At 43.3% G+C, this 18,138-nt stretch overlaps 1 protein-coding gene across 6 annotated transcripts in view; it reads right to left on the bottom strand.

Annotated features, from left to right (window-relative positions):
- Positions 1-18,138, bottom strand: part of LOC147194769 (receptor-type tyrosine-protein phosphatase mu) — a 136,813-nt gene that overhangs the window by 89,388 nt on the left and 29,287 nt on the right. For all 6 annotated transcript variants that reach the window (XM_086128948.1, XM_086128950.1, XM_086128949.1 and 3 more), the window contains exons 2-3: positions 16,776-16,898; positions 2,952-3,226 (exon numbers count right to left, since the gene is read on the bottom strand). In XM_086128948.1, the coding sequence (XP_085985074.1) occupies positions 2,952-3,226; positions 16,776-16,898 (398 nt within the window). The remainder of the gene's footprint in view (positions 1-2,951; positions 3,227-16,775; positions 16,899-18,138) is intronic.

Here is an 18,138-nt window from a genome sequence, read left to right as displayed (position 1 = left end):
GAACTAGTGGAGAGGCTTTACAGGTTAGAGTAAAGGTTTAGGGCTAGGAGCATAAAGTTACAGCTAAGCTTAAAGTTTTCAATTTAACCCTCATCTAAATTTCACAACTGAACATCAATAAAGCCTTGCGGCGTCTGTCTAGTGACACATTTGCACAGCTGCTACGTCAAGTGTTGCTCCTCTATATGGCTCGCTATCTCAGTGACCAAACTTCCCAAGAAAGCATACCACATTGTCAAATTGGAACCCACGTGACCCCGTTCCGAGGCACAAGCTGTCGGCTAAACTATGAATGGTCCGCAGGCCTGGCTGAAGGCGTGTCTCTCCAGAATGTCAGAGTTATTTACTTGCTGGTCTACACTTGCGGTAAAAATGGAAACAGATTGTCCGCGCCTTGACAATTTCAGGGTGGGGCGCACTGACGCCTTTACACTCCCTGCTACTACACATGTCCTGCATTCCATTAGTCCACGCGTACAAACGTTTTTATCAACCGGGCATGTTATTGCATTACGACGACGCACTCAAAAGCTGCTCTGAGGCTTTCGCCGAGCATCCCAAATTCCTTTTATAGCCTCCAAATGCGACAGTGGAGACGCGTACCGCTGTCATGGACGGGGGGAGGCCGGATGCCTTCAGATAAGGCTGCCTAATTATTAATTCCGCGTCGAATGTGAAAGCGAATATCTGGGGCCGCCAATGATGGCCTCATTACGGGCTAATTTAAAGGAAATTAAAAGGCCGCGCACTTCACGCATTGCCATCAGACAAATGAACTGGACCCCGCCGCCTAATTGAAATCCTTTTGTTTGCGGAACAGACATCAGTCATCCCGTCTTAATAGCCGCGATATAATTGATTCCGGCGTCGACGATAGCGCCTGGCGTAATTGGGCCTGACCTCATATTCGCAAGGGGGATTGCGAGCCGCAAATGACGTTGCCTCCAAAAAGTTCCGCTCTTTCATTTGTCAAAGGGATGGGCGACTCGCCAACGCCACCGTCGCCCCACCTCCCCGAGGGACAATGCTAAGTAGTACATTACATTGGCATTGATTAGCTCTGCCATTGACCCTACTGTATTGAAATCAAGACGGATGAGCACGTGGGGGTTTTCTTTTCCGCAACGAACGACGGCTCAACACACGAGCGAAGATTGTTTGAGATGATTGACAATTAAAAGTTTTCTGCATGACCCAGCGAATAGGTAGTCACCCAGGGCGTGATATCCTAAAAAGCCTTGCTGGTAATTAAAAAATAATTACGAATCAGGTGGCTTCCCTTTGACAATTGTGTAGGTTACCAGGCAATTAAAGATACCTATAATTAGTGCCATGTTGTTAATTAGAGACGGTTTCAAGTTTCGTAGCCACGGGTTGTGTGGAGATCATTACCCTCGCCGTTCCATCACGCGGCGTTTGCAGCAGACGCGGTTCATTTTTGATTCATAGTTTGGTCTACAAATAGTGGAAAATTGGGTCGAACAATTACTGTAATGTGATTGTTCCTTGCCAGTTCATCATGATAATTGCCACCTTTCACATGAGAAGTATTCAACCTATTTAGTTTTTTTTTCTTTCCTGAATTGTAACCTATTCTTGGCTCTCTAAAGCCATGGCTAATAAGAAGTTAGTAGTCGGTTATAAGACTTTTCAAGACCAGATTTAGCGTAAGTCACGGCGGACAAAGTTACGGCGATCCTTCGCCCGATGTGGATGTTTTTGCTCTGCCGAATGACCTTAAAGAGCCCAGTCTACACGACAGGGATCTCACCGTGTCTTGCAAATTGCTATTTTTAAAACAAGCAAAGGCGACACACCATTCCCCCCCCCCCCCCAAATCATCCGTGAGCTTTTCGTTTTTAGGGGAATTGTTGTAACATGAGTTTGAAATGACGTGAAGTGTTTTGGCATCAAATTTTGTGGTGTGACATATGCGCAATCTCCATTCAAAATAACAGGTGAAAGCATTTCCCTCTGGCACAGGTACAGTAAATGACAGAAAGTTATAGCTGGGGCACAGGACAACGCTCCCGTAGCGATTTTAAACACCTACATTGTTCTTTTGTCTGCATGACCCAGCGAATAGGTTAGTTTTGCACCATGGCCTTCAGTGGGGACTGAAATGACCCAATCCAACTCTTCATAATACCATTGCGTCACAAAATAAAACACGGGAAAAACACAAGTAAATTGCGTAACCAGCTTAGTCGGGGAACAAATATAACTCGTAAGTCAAGGCACAACTGTACATGCAGCTTGCTCTTATCTCAAGCTTCATTCCGGACGCATTTCACCAGGCTGTGATTGCATTAATTCGTCTCATAGGTCTGAGGGCGCTGTAAATAGTCAAAAGCTCTCAACGGTTGCCTCCCGCTCTCTCGTGTCCATGCACCTCTCATTAAGTGCCCTCTTCTATCTCGTGTTCAGCAGCGAGAAACTCAGCAGTGTCCCTTGTTAACCGAAAATATCAGGCCGCCTTTGGTTTTCCCTCTTCACCACCGCCCACCCACCACATAATGAAATAATTCACAGACGGAGCAGCCGGCCCCACCGTCTGGAGGTTCAGGGGTCTCTCTGCATCAATTAACATTTGGTGGGCTCGGGGAACAAGCCCGGCGAAAGACTAATAGGGAGGCGAGTGTGAAATCACACTGCCCCGGCCGCCGGTGATGCGCACCGGTAAGTGAAAATGAGTTTCAGAAATAGGGCTGAGATGGAGGAGCGAGTGAACAGATTACCATGGATACAGAGATAGCCTCAGGAATCAATACGAGGTGTTTTCAATGGGACGCTATTGTTTGGGTCTCCTCAAAAGAAGCACTGTGTCTGGCTCGGTCTTGTTAAAAGGCTTTAATGACTTTGGCATTACCACAAAAGCCCTGTGCAATGGACTCGTTTTTATTTATTTATTTATTTTAAATCATATAAGAAAAATACTCGAGTTTCCTCACCTGGTAGTAGTTGGGCCAGTAGGTGCTGACCGCCAGCTCCACCTGACCCCAGGCGCGAGACGCCGGGGCAGAGATGTTCCACACGGGCATCCCCATGGGGCTGTTGTTCTCTTTGATGTAAACGTTAAGGTAGCCCGGGTGGCTGTTGTCCCGACCGCCGATGTAGTAGTGGAAGATGACGCAGTGGGTGTCGTTCTCCCGCAGCTGCGGGGTTAGCAGTAAGGCCTTCTGCCCGGAAAAGCGTCCAGAGGTGTTGACCATCATGAAGGCTGCACCTGCAATGTGGATGACAAGGGACGTGAACACCTTGATCGGTCTTGGACAAACACCTTGTTTCTCACCTGATACTTGACGTTTGGTACAGCGCTAACCTTGTAGATTTGTGTTATTAGACTTATTTTTTGGGGGTCATCCCATCAGCCAAGCTCAAATTTGGGAATAATCAGACACTCCTTGGCCAAGATGACCATGGACTGGCCAAAATGCCAGAATTCCAAAATAGTTTTGGTTTGATTTTGAGATTTTTTTTTGTGGGTCTTTTCATGATAAACATGCCAAGAATTTTTTTTAAATTTTTTTTTTGAGAGTCATCGTACTTCCCTGCCAGTGTTGTGTTCACGTGCAACAGTGAACACCCCAAATTCTCCCAATCGGTCTAATATAAGCAGTGAAAAGCTTGTCACAATTGGATAAAATCTCAAGAAAAATTTTGTCTTTGCTAGTGATCAAAATCACTCTTTAATGGCCACTTTAAAAAAAATAAATGTTCAGACTTCCAATGTCTTTTCAAGTATGGCTTCTGGAGACCTTTTGTGGGTGCACACATGAGAAAGATGGCTGCTACGACATGCTACTAAAAGAAACTGTCTCAGGGGTGTGTTTTATGTACATTTTACATGCTCCAACCACACACAATGGCAAAAACATCCAATTCGCACAATTTTGCGCCGCCCACCTGCCTAGTAAATGAAGTTCTGATTTGGTAGCACTTGGACAAAATCTCAAGTACAAAAAAAAAGAAAAAAAAAAGAGCAAGTTGCCAAAATCTGACCAAAATGCCTTTTTCAAAACAAAATGGCAGACTTCCTGTGTCTGTTCAAGAATGGCTTCTTCTCACGATAGACACACCTAAAAAATATCGTGTTGCTAAGGGAAACTGGTTGAGTGGGGGTGGGGGGTTTCTATGGCGAGGCAGCAAACATCACTCCCATTATTCTACCCACACGTAACAATCAAAACCCCAAATTCTCCTAATTAAACAAGACCCATCTGTCTCGTACAAGCAGATCCGATTTGGTTTTAAGTGGACCAAATCTATAGGAAGAGTCCTTCCGAAGAACCTCTGGAAATGGCCAAAACGACTCAAAAAATGGCTTCTTCAAGCCAAACGGGGACGCTTTCTCTCTCTTGACATGCATCGCATCTTCAAACTTTTCAACTCATCTGCTCATGATATACAGTACATGCCAATTACATGCTGCTCTGGAAAAATGTCTTAAAGGCCATGGGACGGGGTGGGTTGGGGGCAGGAAATAAGTTGACGACAGTCACTGTGACTGCCTTCTACAGCCTCCTCTCACTCCAGCTTCCTCGCGTAAACATGCCGGAACCCCCTCCACCCCCCACCCGCACCCCACCCGGCTTGTTATCTCAAGTCGGAGACAGATGGAATCGTCGAGCGTTACAGGCGCGGCACAACAAGACAAGCGGGGCGTGCTCGACTCATTGACTGAACAAATAGGCTATTGTGAGAGAGCGCCGGGCCGAGGCCGACAATGCATTTGGTGTTATTTCGCCGCCGCTTTTAGCGCCCGGAGTGCCCAAGCCTATCGCTGGATGTTGACTTGAAAGTCAACAGAGATTCTAAGCGTTCGGCTCCGCCTCACACACGCCTGGCATCGGCGTAAAAAAAAAAAAAAAAGGGACGATGACAAAAAACAAATGCGTCGTCTTGTCAGTTTGCCAGCATAATACTTCTCACTTGTGTTTTATTGGCACCACACGAGGGGCATTAGTTTAACTTTTAATATCCAACCCAAGCAATAAAAGCTAAATGGGGGCACGTATTGATTTTCCATCACATCCTCCTGCTCGCTGGCTAAAGGAAAACAGTCCCCACGAATATCTTTCATCTTTAGGCCGGCCTGTTTTGTCTTCTTATTCACGGTAATAGTCGGAGAAGTCAATTTATCAAGAGATAAGAGCATTTTCTCATTAAGGCGCTCGGTTCTCGGGACGTCTCTGCAGACTGACGAACAAGCTTTCTGTATTTTGCTGTAATTGGAACAGCTGAGATTAGATGGTCCTTTCTTCGGTGCATGTACTGTAGGTACAGTTGAAGTCACAAATGGCCATCGGTTGAAAGATAAAACCAAAATCTTCAGTTCACATCTGTAATCTTAGGTCTGGTAGTACGCCACTAAAAGCTTTTTGAAAATACGGCCCGAGAAACATGACTTGGAGTCAGGAAATCAACTCATTCACTCCCAAAGATGTTTTTAAATGTCTTTTCAGACTTACTGTACGGTACTGAATGAGTTTAGAGCAATTTCTAACATGAGTTGACCCAAAAAACTCAAGACCCTATGACTGAAAAGAGAAAGTCTGCCGTTTTTGTTTTCTTGAGATCCTGGAAGGGGGTCAATAAAGACCACGACTATTCACATTTGAGAGATTAGGTGCCCTTTAGTAAGGCAGCTGATATGGTGGGGGTATCACACCACTTGTCCAATCCCTCTTTGGTGGGCAGTTTGTCTTTTTTTTTTCCAGATTTGATGGATTTTGGGGATCTGGAAGTTGCTTGGGTCAACACCTGGAGGAGAAATTTAAAAGATGAGGTGCCCTTGAGCATGGCATCACATAACTTGTTCAGGTTCTTTTTTTTTTTTTTTTTTTGGTGGCCAGACTGCAGGGGGGGCTTTGCGAGCTGGAGGGTGGCTGGTTGAATGCCCAGAAGAGCAAAACCTCTATGAACCACAATAATTGAAATTTGAGAGATGAGGTGCCCTCCAGCAAACCTCGACGACACACACGACTTGTGTGGACCCTTCTTTAGCTGGCAATTTCTGGCGTGTGACCAGGAAGTTTGTTGGCTCGACCCCCAGAAGAGCTAACGAGTCACCAGGGACAACAATTTTAGTCATTTGAGAGATGAGTTGCCCTTTTGTAAGACAAGCTATTTCTTGGGGGCTTCACGGATTTTGCATGGTCCCTCCTTGAGCAGCAGTTTCAAGCATGGGGAACCGGAAGTTGGTTTGTCAGAGTTGAGGACCCACTCAGGACTACAGTTATGGGAATTTGAGAGACAGCTCTTCTTCTTCTCTGACGAGGTGTCCTGGAGCAAGGTGCCCCCACTTTTGCAAGGGGGTGGGGTTGGGGCGGGGCATCACATCACTCGTGCTGCCTCCTCATGTCGCTATGCCTCCCTGGGGTTCTGAGTGTAAAATGTAATCACCTCAAAAACTATTAAAGATAATTATTCTTCTCTTCAGCGGATGCTTTAATGGGAATAAATAAATTGTGCTACTCAACAATGTACGCTCTGCGCTGTTGGGCCACTTCCATGGCAACCGAACAAACCGCAAGGATGCTCCAGCTCCAGAGATGACCCAGAGCTGGAGTTAGTTTTTTTTTCTTTCTTTTTTTATGGCGAGGTGTTTGATGAATAAGTTATGTAACAGGTGCAGCGCAACTCTAGGGAAACGGAGAAGGTTGGGACCGGCCATCTGGCGTCGCGAAGGTTGGATCTGGATGCTAACTAAGCATTTTTGAGCCTAAAACCGCAACGCCGGTAAGCGCTCCCAATCAGCGAAGCCGCCCAAATTGCGATCGCCCCTTTATGGCTTATTGTTGTCATTCGCGTTGAGTTTCTCTCCGATTAAAGCGTCATTATTTCTGATCCAGGAAACGGAGCTCCAACGAGGGCCGGCTGAGGCGTTTCGGGTGTCCCCTAACACGCGATGGCGGCTGATGTTTCGTTAATAACGCTCGGCCATCTGCCACGAGGTGAGGTTTCAACACATTTCGCCGACTTGATGAATTGTTGAGTTGCGGCGTGGAAACTCCACGCTGACACTTTAGCACGGCGGCAAAGCACCTTTTGTATTTTAATTAGGGTGGAAAATATCACAGGCGCACGCACCCTTTGCAAACATTTTTTTAATCATCCTCTTCATGAATAAATAATACAAAATAGGTGCACATAGGAGTATTAAAAGCGTACTTTTTAATTAACAAGTAGTTGGGTCTGCGGTGTGCCTGCCCACCCGTAAAAGATGAAATTAACCATCAGTGTGAGTGCAAAGGGTTATTCCTCATGATGTGCCCTGCGATTGGCTGGCGGCCAGTCTAGGGTGTATCCCACTTGAAAATGGACAGATGGATGGTTTACTTAGCCAGTGAAGGCTTTGTTTGAGCACTATTCATTTGAATAAAGAGGGGTGTCTCAGAGTCTCCAGAAACTTCCAATAACACCACCAAGTACACTACAGCAGTTGCCAAGCTCAGTTGAGCAGTCGGAAAAGTTACGTTGGCAAAACAAAGAACCTGTTAGGCCAACAAACTTGGCACATGGCAACCTGTCACGATTCACAACGGTGCAATTTTGGATCCTGATGTGCTGCAATTTTTAATCCTTGTGTATTGTGATTTCGTTGAATTGCAAATTGTGTTTCAACATTAATTATTATTATGTTCGAGATGCAAATTAGCTTTTGGAGAACCGGATTTTTTTTTTTTGCGTCACTTATGTTCACAATGCAATTTTTGGGATATTTCTCAGTGACTCTTTCCGAATAAAAAAAATAAATTAAAAATCCTCCCTCGTCAAACTTCAAAGGCACACATTTCCCTTCAGTTTCTCACATTCATGCGCGAGGAGCGCCGACATTAATGTCAGTCTCATCTGAAGCAGGGACACTTCATTTTCTAATCTAATTCATTTTTCATCACCCCCGCTGTGTGTTCTGCACCTCGTCATTGTAATGGAAGGTGAAGGTGGCCTACATTTGTAATAATAAGAAATCTGACGGTCCGAGTGGCGGAGTGAGGCAGCCTTCAGAGCATGCTTTATTTTTAATTGATCTTCAACACGCCACCATTAAAGGCAAAAAAAAAAAGATACATAAAAAAATAAAATACATCTGCGCCGCATTAGCACAGCTTCAACATAGTGTCTATCTTTTGCTTGCGTGCTTTTTTTTTTTTTCTTCGCTGGCTAATTAGCTGGTGGTGGTTGTGGTGGGTCCACACAGTATGCGTGGTCGTGGGGGTGGAAGACTGAATAGGGAAGGTGACGGTGGTAGGATGGCGGCTAATTGACGGGTGGAAAAAAACATACCTTTAATTTATTTTCATTTTTTTTCTGAAGTGAAATTCTTTTTCAAAAACGCCGTCTGGTAAGAAGTTGGGGAAATGACCAATCAACCACTGAGCCCAAAATTGGAATGACACCATAATTTGGGGGAAATTGCATCTCTAGAGACGCACACAACCCTTTGTCACACAAGACGACGGTCAACTTTAGAATTCCGTTGTGTTCTGTGTGTGTTTTGCTTTTTCTTTGGATTTTCATGCCATTCTTTTTAGGATTGTCACTTTTCTAGATACCCCCACCATGACCGAACTGTGCAAAAATGGCATGACAGAAGTGGTGCATCTTTTTTTTCTGTATTGATACTGTTTTACTAGACAAGCATTAAATATTGATAATGTTCAACTAGAGCACCGTATACTTTTGATATTGCACTATAACATTTATGTTCAGCAAACAGAACAAGAAATAGGGACAAATAATCGATACGGCGATGCACTTCCTTCATTTATTTGCGATACAGTATCAATACGTGAGTCAAATGTGGTCCCGCTTGAACTGGGGTTGTGTAAAAAAAAAAAAATAATTCACTGTCAAATGGTTTTTTTATTTATGATAAAATATTAATACTCATCAAACCTCAAAGTGACAAAATATCAACATTGAATTGCGCTGTATCATTTTTTTTTTGTTTGTTTGCTACAGTATCTATGAGAGTTTTTCTGCACATGAAAACGGGGCGCTCATATTGAACAACAAAGACGAAAAGATTTAATTGCAATGATCAACGTGTACTGGTAGAAGAAGGTATTTCGTTGAATTTGGAGGCAAGTGATGCTCACAGCAGAAGATATAATTTGCCATAATGACGAGCACTCATTATTTCTCCCGCACTCGGGTCCTGAACTCGGCAAAAATCATTAAGTGTGTGGTGGTGGGTGGCGGCGATGATGAGGAGGAGGGCTTGAATGAAAATGAAGGGGCGCTCTTTAAACCCCAAAAGCTTGCAGGTCTCATTTGCTCATAAAATTCAGTGAGGTCGCGGCGGCAGAAAAGCGCGCTTGCCACTCGGGAAATGTCAGTGAAGACGAGGCAGTCCTGCGTGCCAGCAATCAAAATGGCTCGGGTTGCTAATGTGGACCAACATGAAAGGTGGCCTGATGAAAAAGACGGCGTAGGCGCTCACCTCAAACCGTCAATCAGGACCACCGAGACAGCCTGCTTCCTTCATTCGTGAGCAACAGTTCACAGCTCAGTGACATTCTAACGGCGGACTTTCCAAATCTGTTGAAGTCGTGCACCTGCTTCAACATCCCCACAGAGAAGTTGCATTCCCTACATCCCCACAAAAAAGTAACTTAGAATTGAATCGAATAAAATGCCAGCACCAACCTCATATTTACAATTCTTCCCTTCATGAGCCTTTGGTGTAAAATTTGACAGACAGTGAACACCTCTTCAAAAAGATGCCACGTATGCATCTTTTTTATTAGAAGCGGAAGCAAGTCATATACGTGCAAGTCCCAAGTCACGGTGGAATCGAATCAAGCAAGTCATGGGAGTTCGACACCAAATTTCAAGCAAGTCAAGTCGTAAAGTGAAGTCATAAAATCTTGCTCAGTCACAACACATATTGGAATGATGAAGTCGTTTTTCACTGATCATAAGAAAAAAAAAAGTTTTCCTGAAAAATTAACTGAACATTTACATCCCTAAATGGAAACCAACTAAAAGGAATTAAATGAATGTATAGACTTAAATTATTTGGAATAATGAATGCCATTTTTTCAACTAACATTTATTTACGCCTCTTAATGTAGCGGTAAAAATATCCAATCATCAGATTTCAAAACTACGTTCTTTGTCTTTGGTACCAATCTGTTTGTCAAATCGATAAGTGGATGTAAAGGGATAAATGAGAGATTTGTACACTTTGTCACTTTTTGGAGTTGAATGAAGGTATCGTCCATTCGTTTTTTGGGGGGCAATGCCACATCAAAGATGGCGGACACGCTCACGACCAGAAAAGTATATTACAAGTGGCGTCTATGTATTGATGGCAATGTTTAAATAATTACTTTTTTATTGGGAAAATTACACTTTCCATGGTGTCTAATCTGTGCCTTTATTGTGTTTTCAATTAAATGCAGAACCGACATGTCGTTAAATTAATATTTACCCAGCTACCGGAGAGCTAAACTGTAGAGCTAACCTAGCTAGCTTAGGCTCACAGCTCACTCAGCTAGCTAGCCTGTGACTGGCAGATAAAAGGAGAATTATACCAGTCGACAGTATTATTACAGTTCTATGTTTATTTTCAAACTCAGCTTGTCGCAAATGTGAGTGATGTCATGCACGTTGTAATCACGTCAGCCAAGATGGTGGTGCCCTCACACTGGTAAACGCAGTCTTCAATCTCGCTCCTCTCTCATCTACAAACAGGTTGAATTAATATGTGCGACAAGAAGGAATAAAACGCTGCATCTCCTATATCCATCCATCCATTTTCCGAACCGCTTGATCCTCACTAGGGTCGCGGGGGGTGCTGGAGCCTATCCCAGCCATCTCCGGGCAGTAGGCGGGGGACACCCTGAATCAGTTGCCAGCCAATCGCAGGGCACACAGAGACGAACAACCATCCACGCCCACACTCACACCTAGGGACAATTTAGAGCCTCCAATCAGCCTGACATGCACGTTTTTGGAATGTGGGAGGAAACCGGAGCACCCGGAGAAAACCCACGCAGGCCCGGGGAGAACATGCAAACTCCACACAGGGAGGCCGGAGCTGGAATCGAACCCGGTACCTCTGCACTGTGAAGCCGACGTGCTAACCACTGGACTACCGGGCCGCCCGCATCTCCTATATGTGAAGTGCCAATGTGAAGGGGTGTTTTGATTGGAGAATTTTGTGGCGGGTGAAAATTGATGATCGCGCTGCATGGTTGAGTTCAGTTACAAAATGTAGTTCCCGAGCAGCCGGCACTTAGGCGAAATGGCTGACTGTTCAACTGCTGAGCAGCTCCTCAGACATGCTGCAAGCCATTCTCACATTAAGGCAGATACAATGACATCATCAAGAAGCTTTACACGATAGGTTGCATCTCAATCTATACCACAGGCCAAATTTAGAGTCTGCACAGCCCTATTTTGTCCCACCCCTTGTTAATACAGATTGATATGCGATGCTCCTTTTTTTTTTTTTTTGTTATTTTAATGGCTTCAATTTACCATCTTAAAATACAGTCAGGCCAATTGCCCCGGCTGCAATCAATGTCTCATCAATGGCCCATTACACAAGAGAAGCTGCTGCAAGCGAGTTACCTGTCTGCGTCATTAGCCACGGTGCATACCATGAAGTCGGAATATGCAAATAAGTCCTCCACAGTAACATCGCGGCGTGCAGTCTTAATCCTGTTTGTCCAAATCCAGTTTGCCGCCGCTCTTTACGCATGCACAAACATCTCAAATGTCACAGCATGCGTCGCCACACGGGAAATAATCCACAAATGTATCGAGATGACATAATTTGACGTTCCGTTTGGTCCTCTAATCGTATAATGGGCTTTCTCCTTAACCTTGCCAACTCTGCGGCGGGACCTCACACAAACTTGTGAATGGCTCTAAAAGCAATTAGTTTAGTTTGTGAAACGCAGTGCGCCCCCCTCGCCGCTCCCCCCCCCCCCCCCCCTCCTTGTCCTCATCCCGCAGTGGCAAATCCCATCTTTAGCTGATGTGATTTGAATTCTGATTCAATTCAGGATGCCCTTCCCGTCGTCCCTCCTTCCACTCTTTCACTTCAAAGTGCATTCGAAACAGCGGCAGACAACCTGTTGTAAGGGACAGCATGTTCCTTTGAGATTTGGGAGGGCTTTGTACAATAGGTACATTACCAAAAAAAAAAAAGAAAAGTTTTTTTAAAGACTTTTGGGCGGGGGGGTTAAAATACTCTTTGTAGCTAATACCTTTTAAATTAATTGTTTACATTATTCGTTGTTACATCCTGTTCACATTCAATTTGGTAGGCTTTTGTACCAAAGTAAATCAATGCAATTGGAAAGAAATTTTGTTAGAATGTTGCTCAAGGGATATCGGTACAAATTTTTCTCGTAAAAAGGTCACGTGAAGTTTTCAAGGTGAGCCGTGATTGGTCGTTACCCGAGCCCTGAGTACTTGTGATTTCGTGTTCAGCCGACAGCAAATGGCAAAATGCGTTTTTAATAGGTGTTCATTGTTACATGAAATAAAATGATGATCGGCAAAATATTAACTTTGTACTGCTGAAAATGGCAAAATTAGTAAAGTGTCCCTTAAACGTATTTTCGTGACCTCTCTGAATTTTATGAGCAAATCAAGTAAAACACAAAGCTTTTGCATGTAAACTAAAATGTTTTAGAAATAATAATAATAATAATAATGTGATTATAACAATTTATGTGCAAAAAAATCATTATGATCGTCATGAACAATCCCTTTACGCAGAGTAAGTCACTTAAAATTGTGAAGGCATAAAAAGTTACTTGAAATTAATGTCTTTATTTCTTAGAGAGCATATTAATAAATGTATATATTAGTATAGTAAGAAAAAAAAGTACGAATTTTATGATTTAACAAATTAAGTGCCACTAAAAAAATTGGCAAGCTAATGTGAAACGCACTCCATAATGGGACGAGAATTTTCCAATCTTTTTCAATTTCAAAACCAATTTTTCCGTTGGGACGATACCATTTCATGTATTTTTTTTCCCATTCATTTACTCTGCCAGTTTACATCTTCCCAAATTGTGCCACTCAGCCCGGTTGGTGTAAATTTAGTTTGTGCGGTGAATGCTATCATCCAAAAGAAACGGGGCATGTAATTCCGTCCTCTTGGTAATTTCCTTCGATGTGTTATTCTACTAATTGCCACATGTGACTGGCAAACGGCCTTGTTGATGCCTCCCTGAAGCTCTGATTACAAGCACGGGCATCTACAGGATGACTCGGACCAATTCGAAGGCGGAAAAAAAAAACCCTGCCCTTTATTTATTTTGTTTGGCTCTTGAAGAGAGAGCGCCAGCTGACTCTCCAGAAACCGCTGCCTGGCCTTCCCGTGGGGCTCATTGCAGGGAATCACAAGCAAAAAGAGTCTCAAACTGAGATTAATTAGGGTTTGTGTATTATGCCGGGCACAATGGAAAGTGCGGCTCTGGCTTAATGACTAATTGTCTCGCTCTAAATATGTTGTGCGGCTGCAAATTGAACGTCCTCGTTGGGTCTTTTGTTTTGAAAGTGCAGCCGTGTGGGAGAGTGACACCTAAGATAGTAGTGCAGGACTGCTTGCAGAATCACACGTCATAAACACCAGAAATAATTCACACAGTAAATTAAAAAAATAAATAAAACAAAATATACAGTGATCCCTCGCTATTTCGCAGTTTGTTTATCGCGGATTCGGTGCATCGCGGATTTTTTCAAACATATTCATAAAAAAAATAAAATAAATAAAATAACGTTTTTTTTCCCATATACATGGAGTGCAGTACTGTATATGTTGCTCTATGTGACTCGCTGTTGTTTTGCAGCTTCTCCCGGACTGTTTGCGGACTTTAAATTTTATTTTATTTTATTTTTTACCTGTATATGTTAATTGGTCGCTACTTTGCGTATTTTCGTTTATCGCGGGTGGTTTTGGTCCCCATTAACCGCGATAAACGAGGGATTACTGTATGTCCAACAACATGCACTGACACACACACACACCTTGCGCAATCGAAACACATTTATTTCAAATAATCTACACGGTTCATTAAAATAAAAGAAGTCCAAAGCCAAGCATGAGGAAGTGGACACATGTGAATCGGCCGTTGAGCATGAGGTTAAACTCCACTTCGCAACCTCTCCACTTGTATCAGCCACGTGGGCTCCCTATAGTGATATTTGAAATTATAATAAGACAATCAATTTTAATTATGTGAGCCTTTCCATCAGCCCGCACGCACGCTGGAATTAATTAGAATGCATTGTAGTCACCGGTACTGCTTAAAATGCACAGACACTGCCAGACACCTGAGGAATAGCACTAATGGAACAGCAAAGTTTTCATGTTCGAACAAAGCATGTGATGGATGTTGTTTTGCTTGCCGAAGGATGGATTGCAGCGGGCCGAGATGATGTCGGCTGTAACCTCGGTGACACAGTCAATTAGCAGGATGTTGGCTAATTTTGAGCAGACCCCACGTTTGCCGTGTGTGGCCAAACGCTAAAGAGAAATTACTTTCCACTTTTGATTGTCGGGCCACGGGAAAGCCGGGCGAAAGGTCGGAGCGCAATTGGGAAGAGGGTGACCTACAAATTAACACCACGCATGTGTTCTAAATTTAACGCTTAATTAAAATGTGTCGTCATTCATGCCACGGCTCCACTTGCCAGTTAACGACCACGTTGTAAAAGAACAAGTAAAAATGATCCACAATAAAAAAAAAAAAACATTTAAAAAAAAAGTTGGCATGTGAACATACATTGGCTGGTTACCGATTTCAACGTTCGCTTTTTGGGGTACTTGGTTAGCTCGATTATGGGAAAAATGATTATTTTGATAACGATTGAAATCAAAGGATCGTTTATTTTTTGGAGGCACAAAACAAGAAACTGTTTAAACGTAAACTTTTTTTTTTTTTTAGGAGAAATCAAATCCTTTGTAACACTGTCATAATGTAAGTTGATTTTGGACAAAACACAATCTATAAAATGAGTTATTTCAACATTTAAAAAAAAAGTCCAAATGTATACATTTCGTATGGTTTTCTTGTATAAACACACAAAAGAGCATTGCCGTTTACGTGCTCGACACTTTTGCCACGGAACTGTTGCAACATTTCAATAATTTCAATAGATCACAAGTGCAAATTTTGAACTCAAGAATGCTCACTGGACAAAAAATGAATACTATTTTAACAAGGGTTGATATAGATAAATCATTTTTTTTTAGGGTTATGTCAATTTTGTAATCTTTGAGTGTAATAATCATAGTCGTAGCTCGAACTTGGGTGCTTCTTTTTTTCTGTTTTGGTAGAGGAAGGATATGCAAAAGAACTCGCAAAAAGAGGCCGCGAGAGCAGGTAATACTTCCAACACGAGGACACATTAACACAAGTGTCAGCCATCACTCTTCAACAAATTCAATGTCCTTTTCATCGATGACTATGACGCTGGCTTGAACCGAAAGTTGGCGACTAGCTAAGTAGCTCGGCTAACATCAGATCGTTTTCGCTCTTACTTCACATGGAGACGAGCACAAAACCAAAATTTTATTCGGAAAAAAAAAAAAAGGCCACTTCGTCACATCCAACCGTCTTGTTTGAGTCTCATTCGATGACGTGTTCACAGTACCCGTCTTGATTGATGCGATTGTAACTCGGCAAATTGCTAGTCTCAATGCCCACCTTCCACAAAAGAAACGAACGTACGATTCGAAATAATCCACGGTCAAATCAACACCTCAAGCAATTTAACAAGCCATTCTGTGCAGACTTGAGGCACCGCCCCATCGATCTAACTCGTCCCTTTTTTTTTTTCCATTTCCACCGCGGCGTGATTAGCATGTTGCACTTTTTTCTCAGCACTCAACCTGCCACGTCAAATTGCCACCTTCCACTTTGTCCGCTCCGGAAAGGGACGGAGAAAATGCAAGCTCGCCTGAATGCTGAAATTGTCTGACGCCCCGAAGGGGTGGCGCAAAAAGCTATCTCGCCTCCAATTGCCAACTTTGCTCTTAACCCGTACTTAGGAATCGCCGCAAAAAAATGTCCTCTCACAAGAGATTGTTATCCTAGCTCATGTCTGTGCATTGACAGGGAGGTTGTGGGGGGGAATTGAAGGCATCGCCGCTTGAAACGCTTTTTTTTCACAATAATTGCTCGTAAATGTCGTGATTTGCCCACAACAGAGCCTTGAGAATTTGTCACATTTTGACACAAAACATTTCTAGTCAGGAATTGATCATGAAAATCATTTGTGGTGGACAATTTAAGACCTCCCAGGTGTTAGCGTCTCACCCTGAGACTTACCGGTAGGTTTTCTTCTACGTGCAGGAAATGGGGGATTAGCAAACAATAAAAAGCATCTTCACTCATGGAAGCGCTTCACACGTGACGCAGCGATGAAAAATCGACTTACATCTTCTGTTTTTAAGTCAACGCAGCTCTGCTTACCTTTTGGCTCCAACATGACAGTAGGCTCGTCACACCTGACGTACGTGTGTGTTTGTGTATAATGTGGGTGTTTCTATATGATAGCACATCCGCATAGTCGTGTTTTGAGGAGTCACCTGAAAGTGGCTCTGGATATTATAAGAGGTGGAGAAAATTTGGTTTGGGGTGCAGTTAGTATGTAAATTATCCCCAATTTTAACAATGTCCCACTCCCTTGTGTTCTTTTTCTCTTCTTATCACAAGAATATAAACAAGAAGCTTTCCCGTACAGCCTAGCGAATGAAACCAACTGGGACTTTTTTTTTTTTTTAACCGGCTTACCTGAGGGCATCCACGGATCAGAAGAAGACTTCTCTCTGGTGTTCACCTGCTCCCAGTCCAAGTCGTCGTCTCTGCCTTGGCTGTAGCCGCATGCTGCCAGCGGTTTCGCAAAGTTACAGTCACCTGCGACAAAGATAAGGAAGTTAAAAGCCGAAGAGAAATAAACACATCGACTCGAAATAATGCAGAGTATTCTTGCTCAGGCACAGGCATAATGTACACTTCAATCTAGTTGTTGATTGCTGGTAGCTATCACCTTGCCAAATAGAACTATACACAATGACCAAGAAAACAAAAACAAAAACCAAACACCCACTCTGTCACAATATTTTCACTCAATGATCTATATATCTTTAAGTTGGGGTTCAACAAAAAGGACGACCGTTCTGTTTGTTGTGAAATGCAGGAAAGTCAATCTTCACAACAGCGAAACATCAAATATTTCGTTCAGTTGTCCAACTTAAAATGTTTCTTGGTTTGAAATTTTGAGTTCGCCCAACGCTTCTTCATACAGTGTAGAAATGAGGGTAAAAACAAAACAAAACAAAAAAAAAACTGTCCCACGCCAGTTTTGGTGGCTGATGATGACGGACACATCAGACAATTGAAATAATCTACAAAGAATAAAGGTTGGGGCAGCCCGGTGGGCCAGTGGTTAGCGTGTCAACCTCACAGTGCAGATTTCGGCTCCGGCCTCCCTGTGTGGAGTTTGCGTGTTCTCCCCGTGCCTGCGTGGGTTTTCTCCGGGTACTGCGGTTTCCTCCCGCATTCCAAAAACATGCATGACAGGCTGATTAAACACTCCAAATTGTCCCTAGGTGTGAGTGCGGCGCGGATGGTGTTTTTTTTTTTTTTTTAAGGCATTAATGCAGTGACGACGGAACACTATTGTACTCATATGATCGATTCCTACAAACAGTCTTTTATTCCGGGGACATTGAAGGCCACATGGTGTACTCGAGCTGGTTTTCCGGTCTGAAACGGGCTTTCAATAGATTTACAAATCGACCCCAAAGAAACCCCACATTAATTCATCCAAATTTCCATCTTCCAGTTCCACGGTTGCTGTGAGACAGCAGGCCAAAACAATATGTCATCTCTTCTGACATTCTGCAGCATAAAGGCTACAAGAGGATGGGCTTCTTTTTTTTTCCCCTCCATGTTTTCCAATTCATCTCGGCGGTGACATTTTCAGTACAACGTGCAAATGAGTGGCGATCACAGGATAATTAATATCCAGCTACATAGGGCAGCCACTAATGATTTATTTGCCAACTTGTCTGCTTTCGGCTGGCGGCGGCGGTGGGGGGTGTTGTCGGCAGACGTACGAAATGCCAAAGTATCAGAGGTAACGTGTTGAGGA

Source organism: Hippocampus guttulatus, chromosome 14, assembly GCF_054856545.1.
Source record: "Hippocampus guttulatus isolate MCC_2025c chromosome 14, RoL_Hgut_1.0, whole genome shotgun sequence".
NCBI lineage: Eukaryota > Metazoa > Chordata > Actinopteri > Syngnathiformes > Syngnathidae > Hippocampus > Hippocampus guttulatus.
This window is presented reverse-complemented; position numbering and strand designations above follow the sequence as displayed.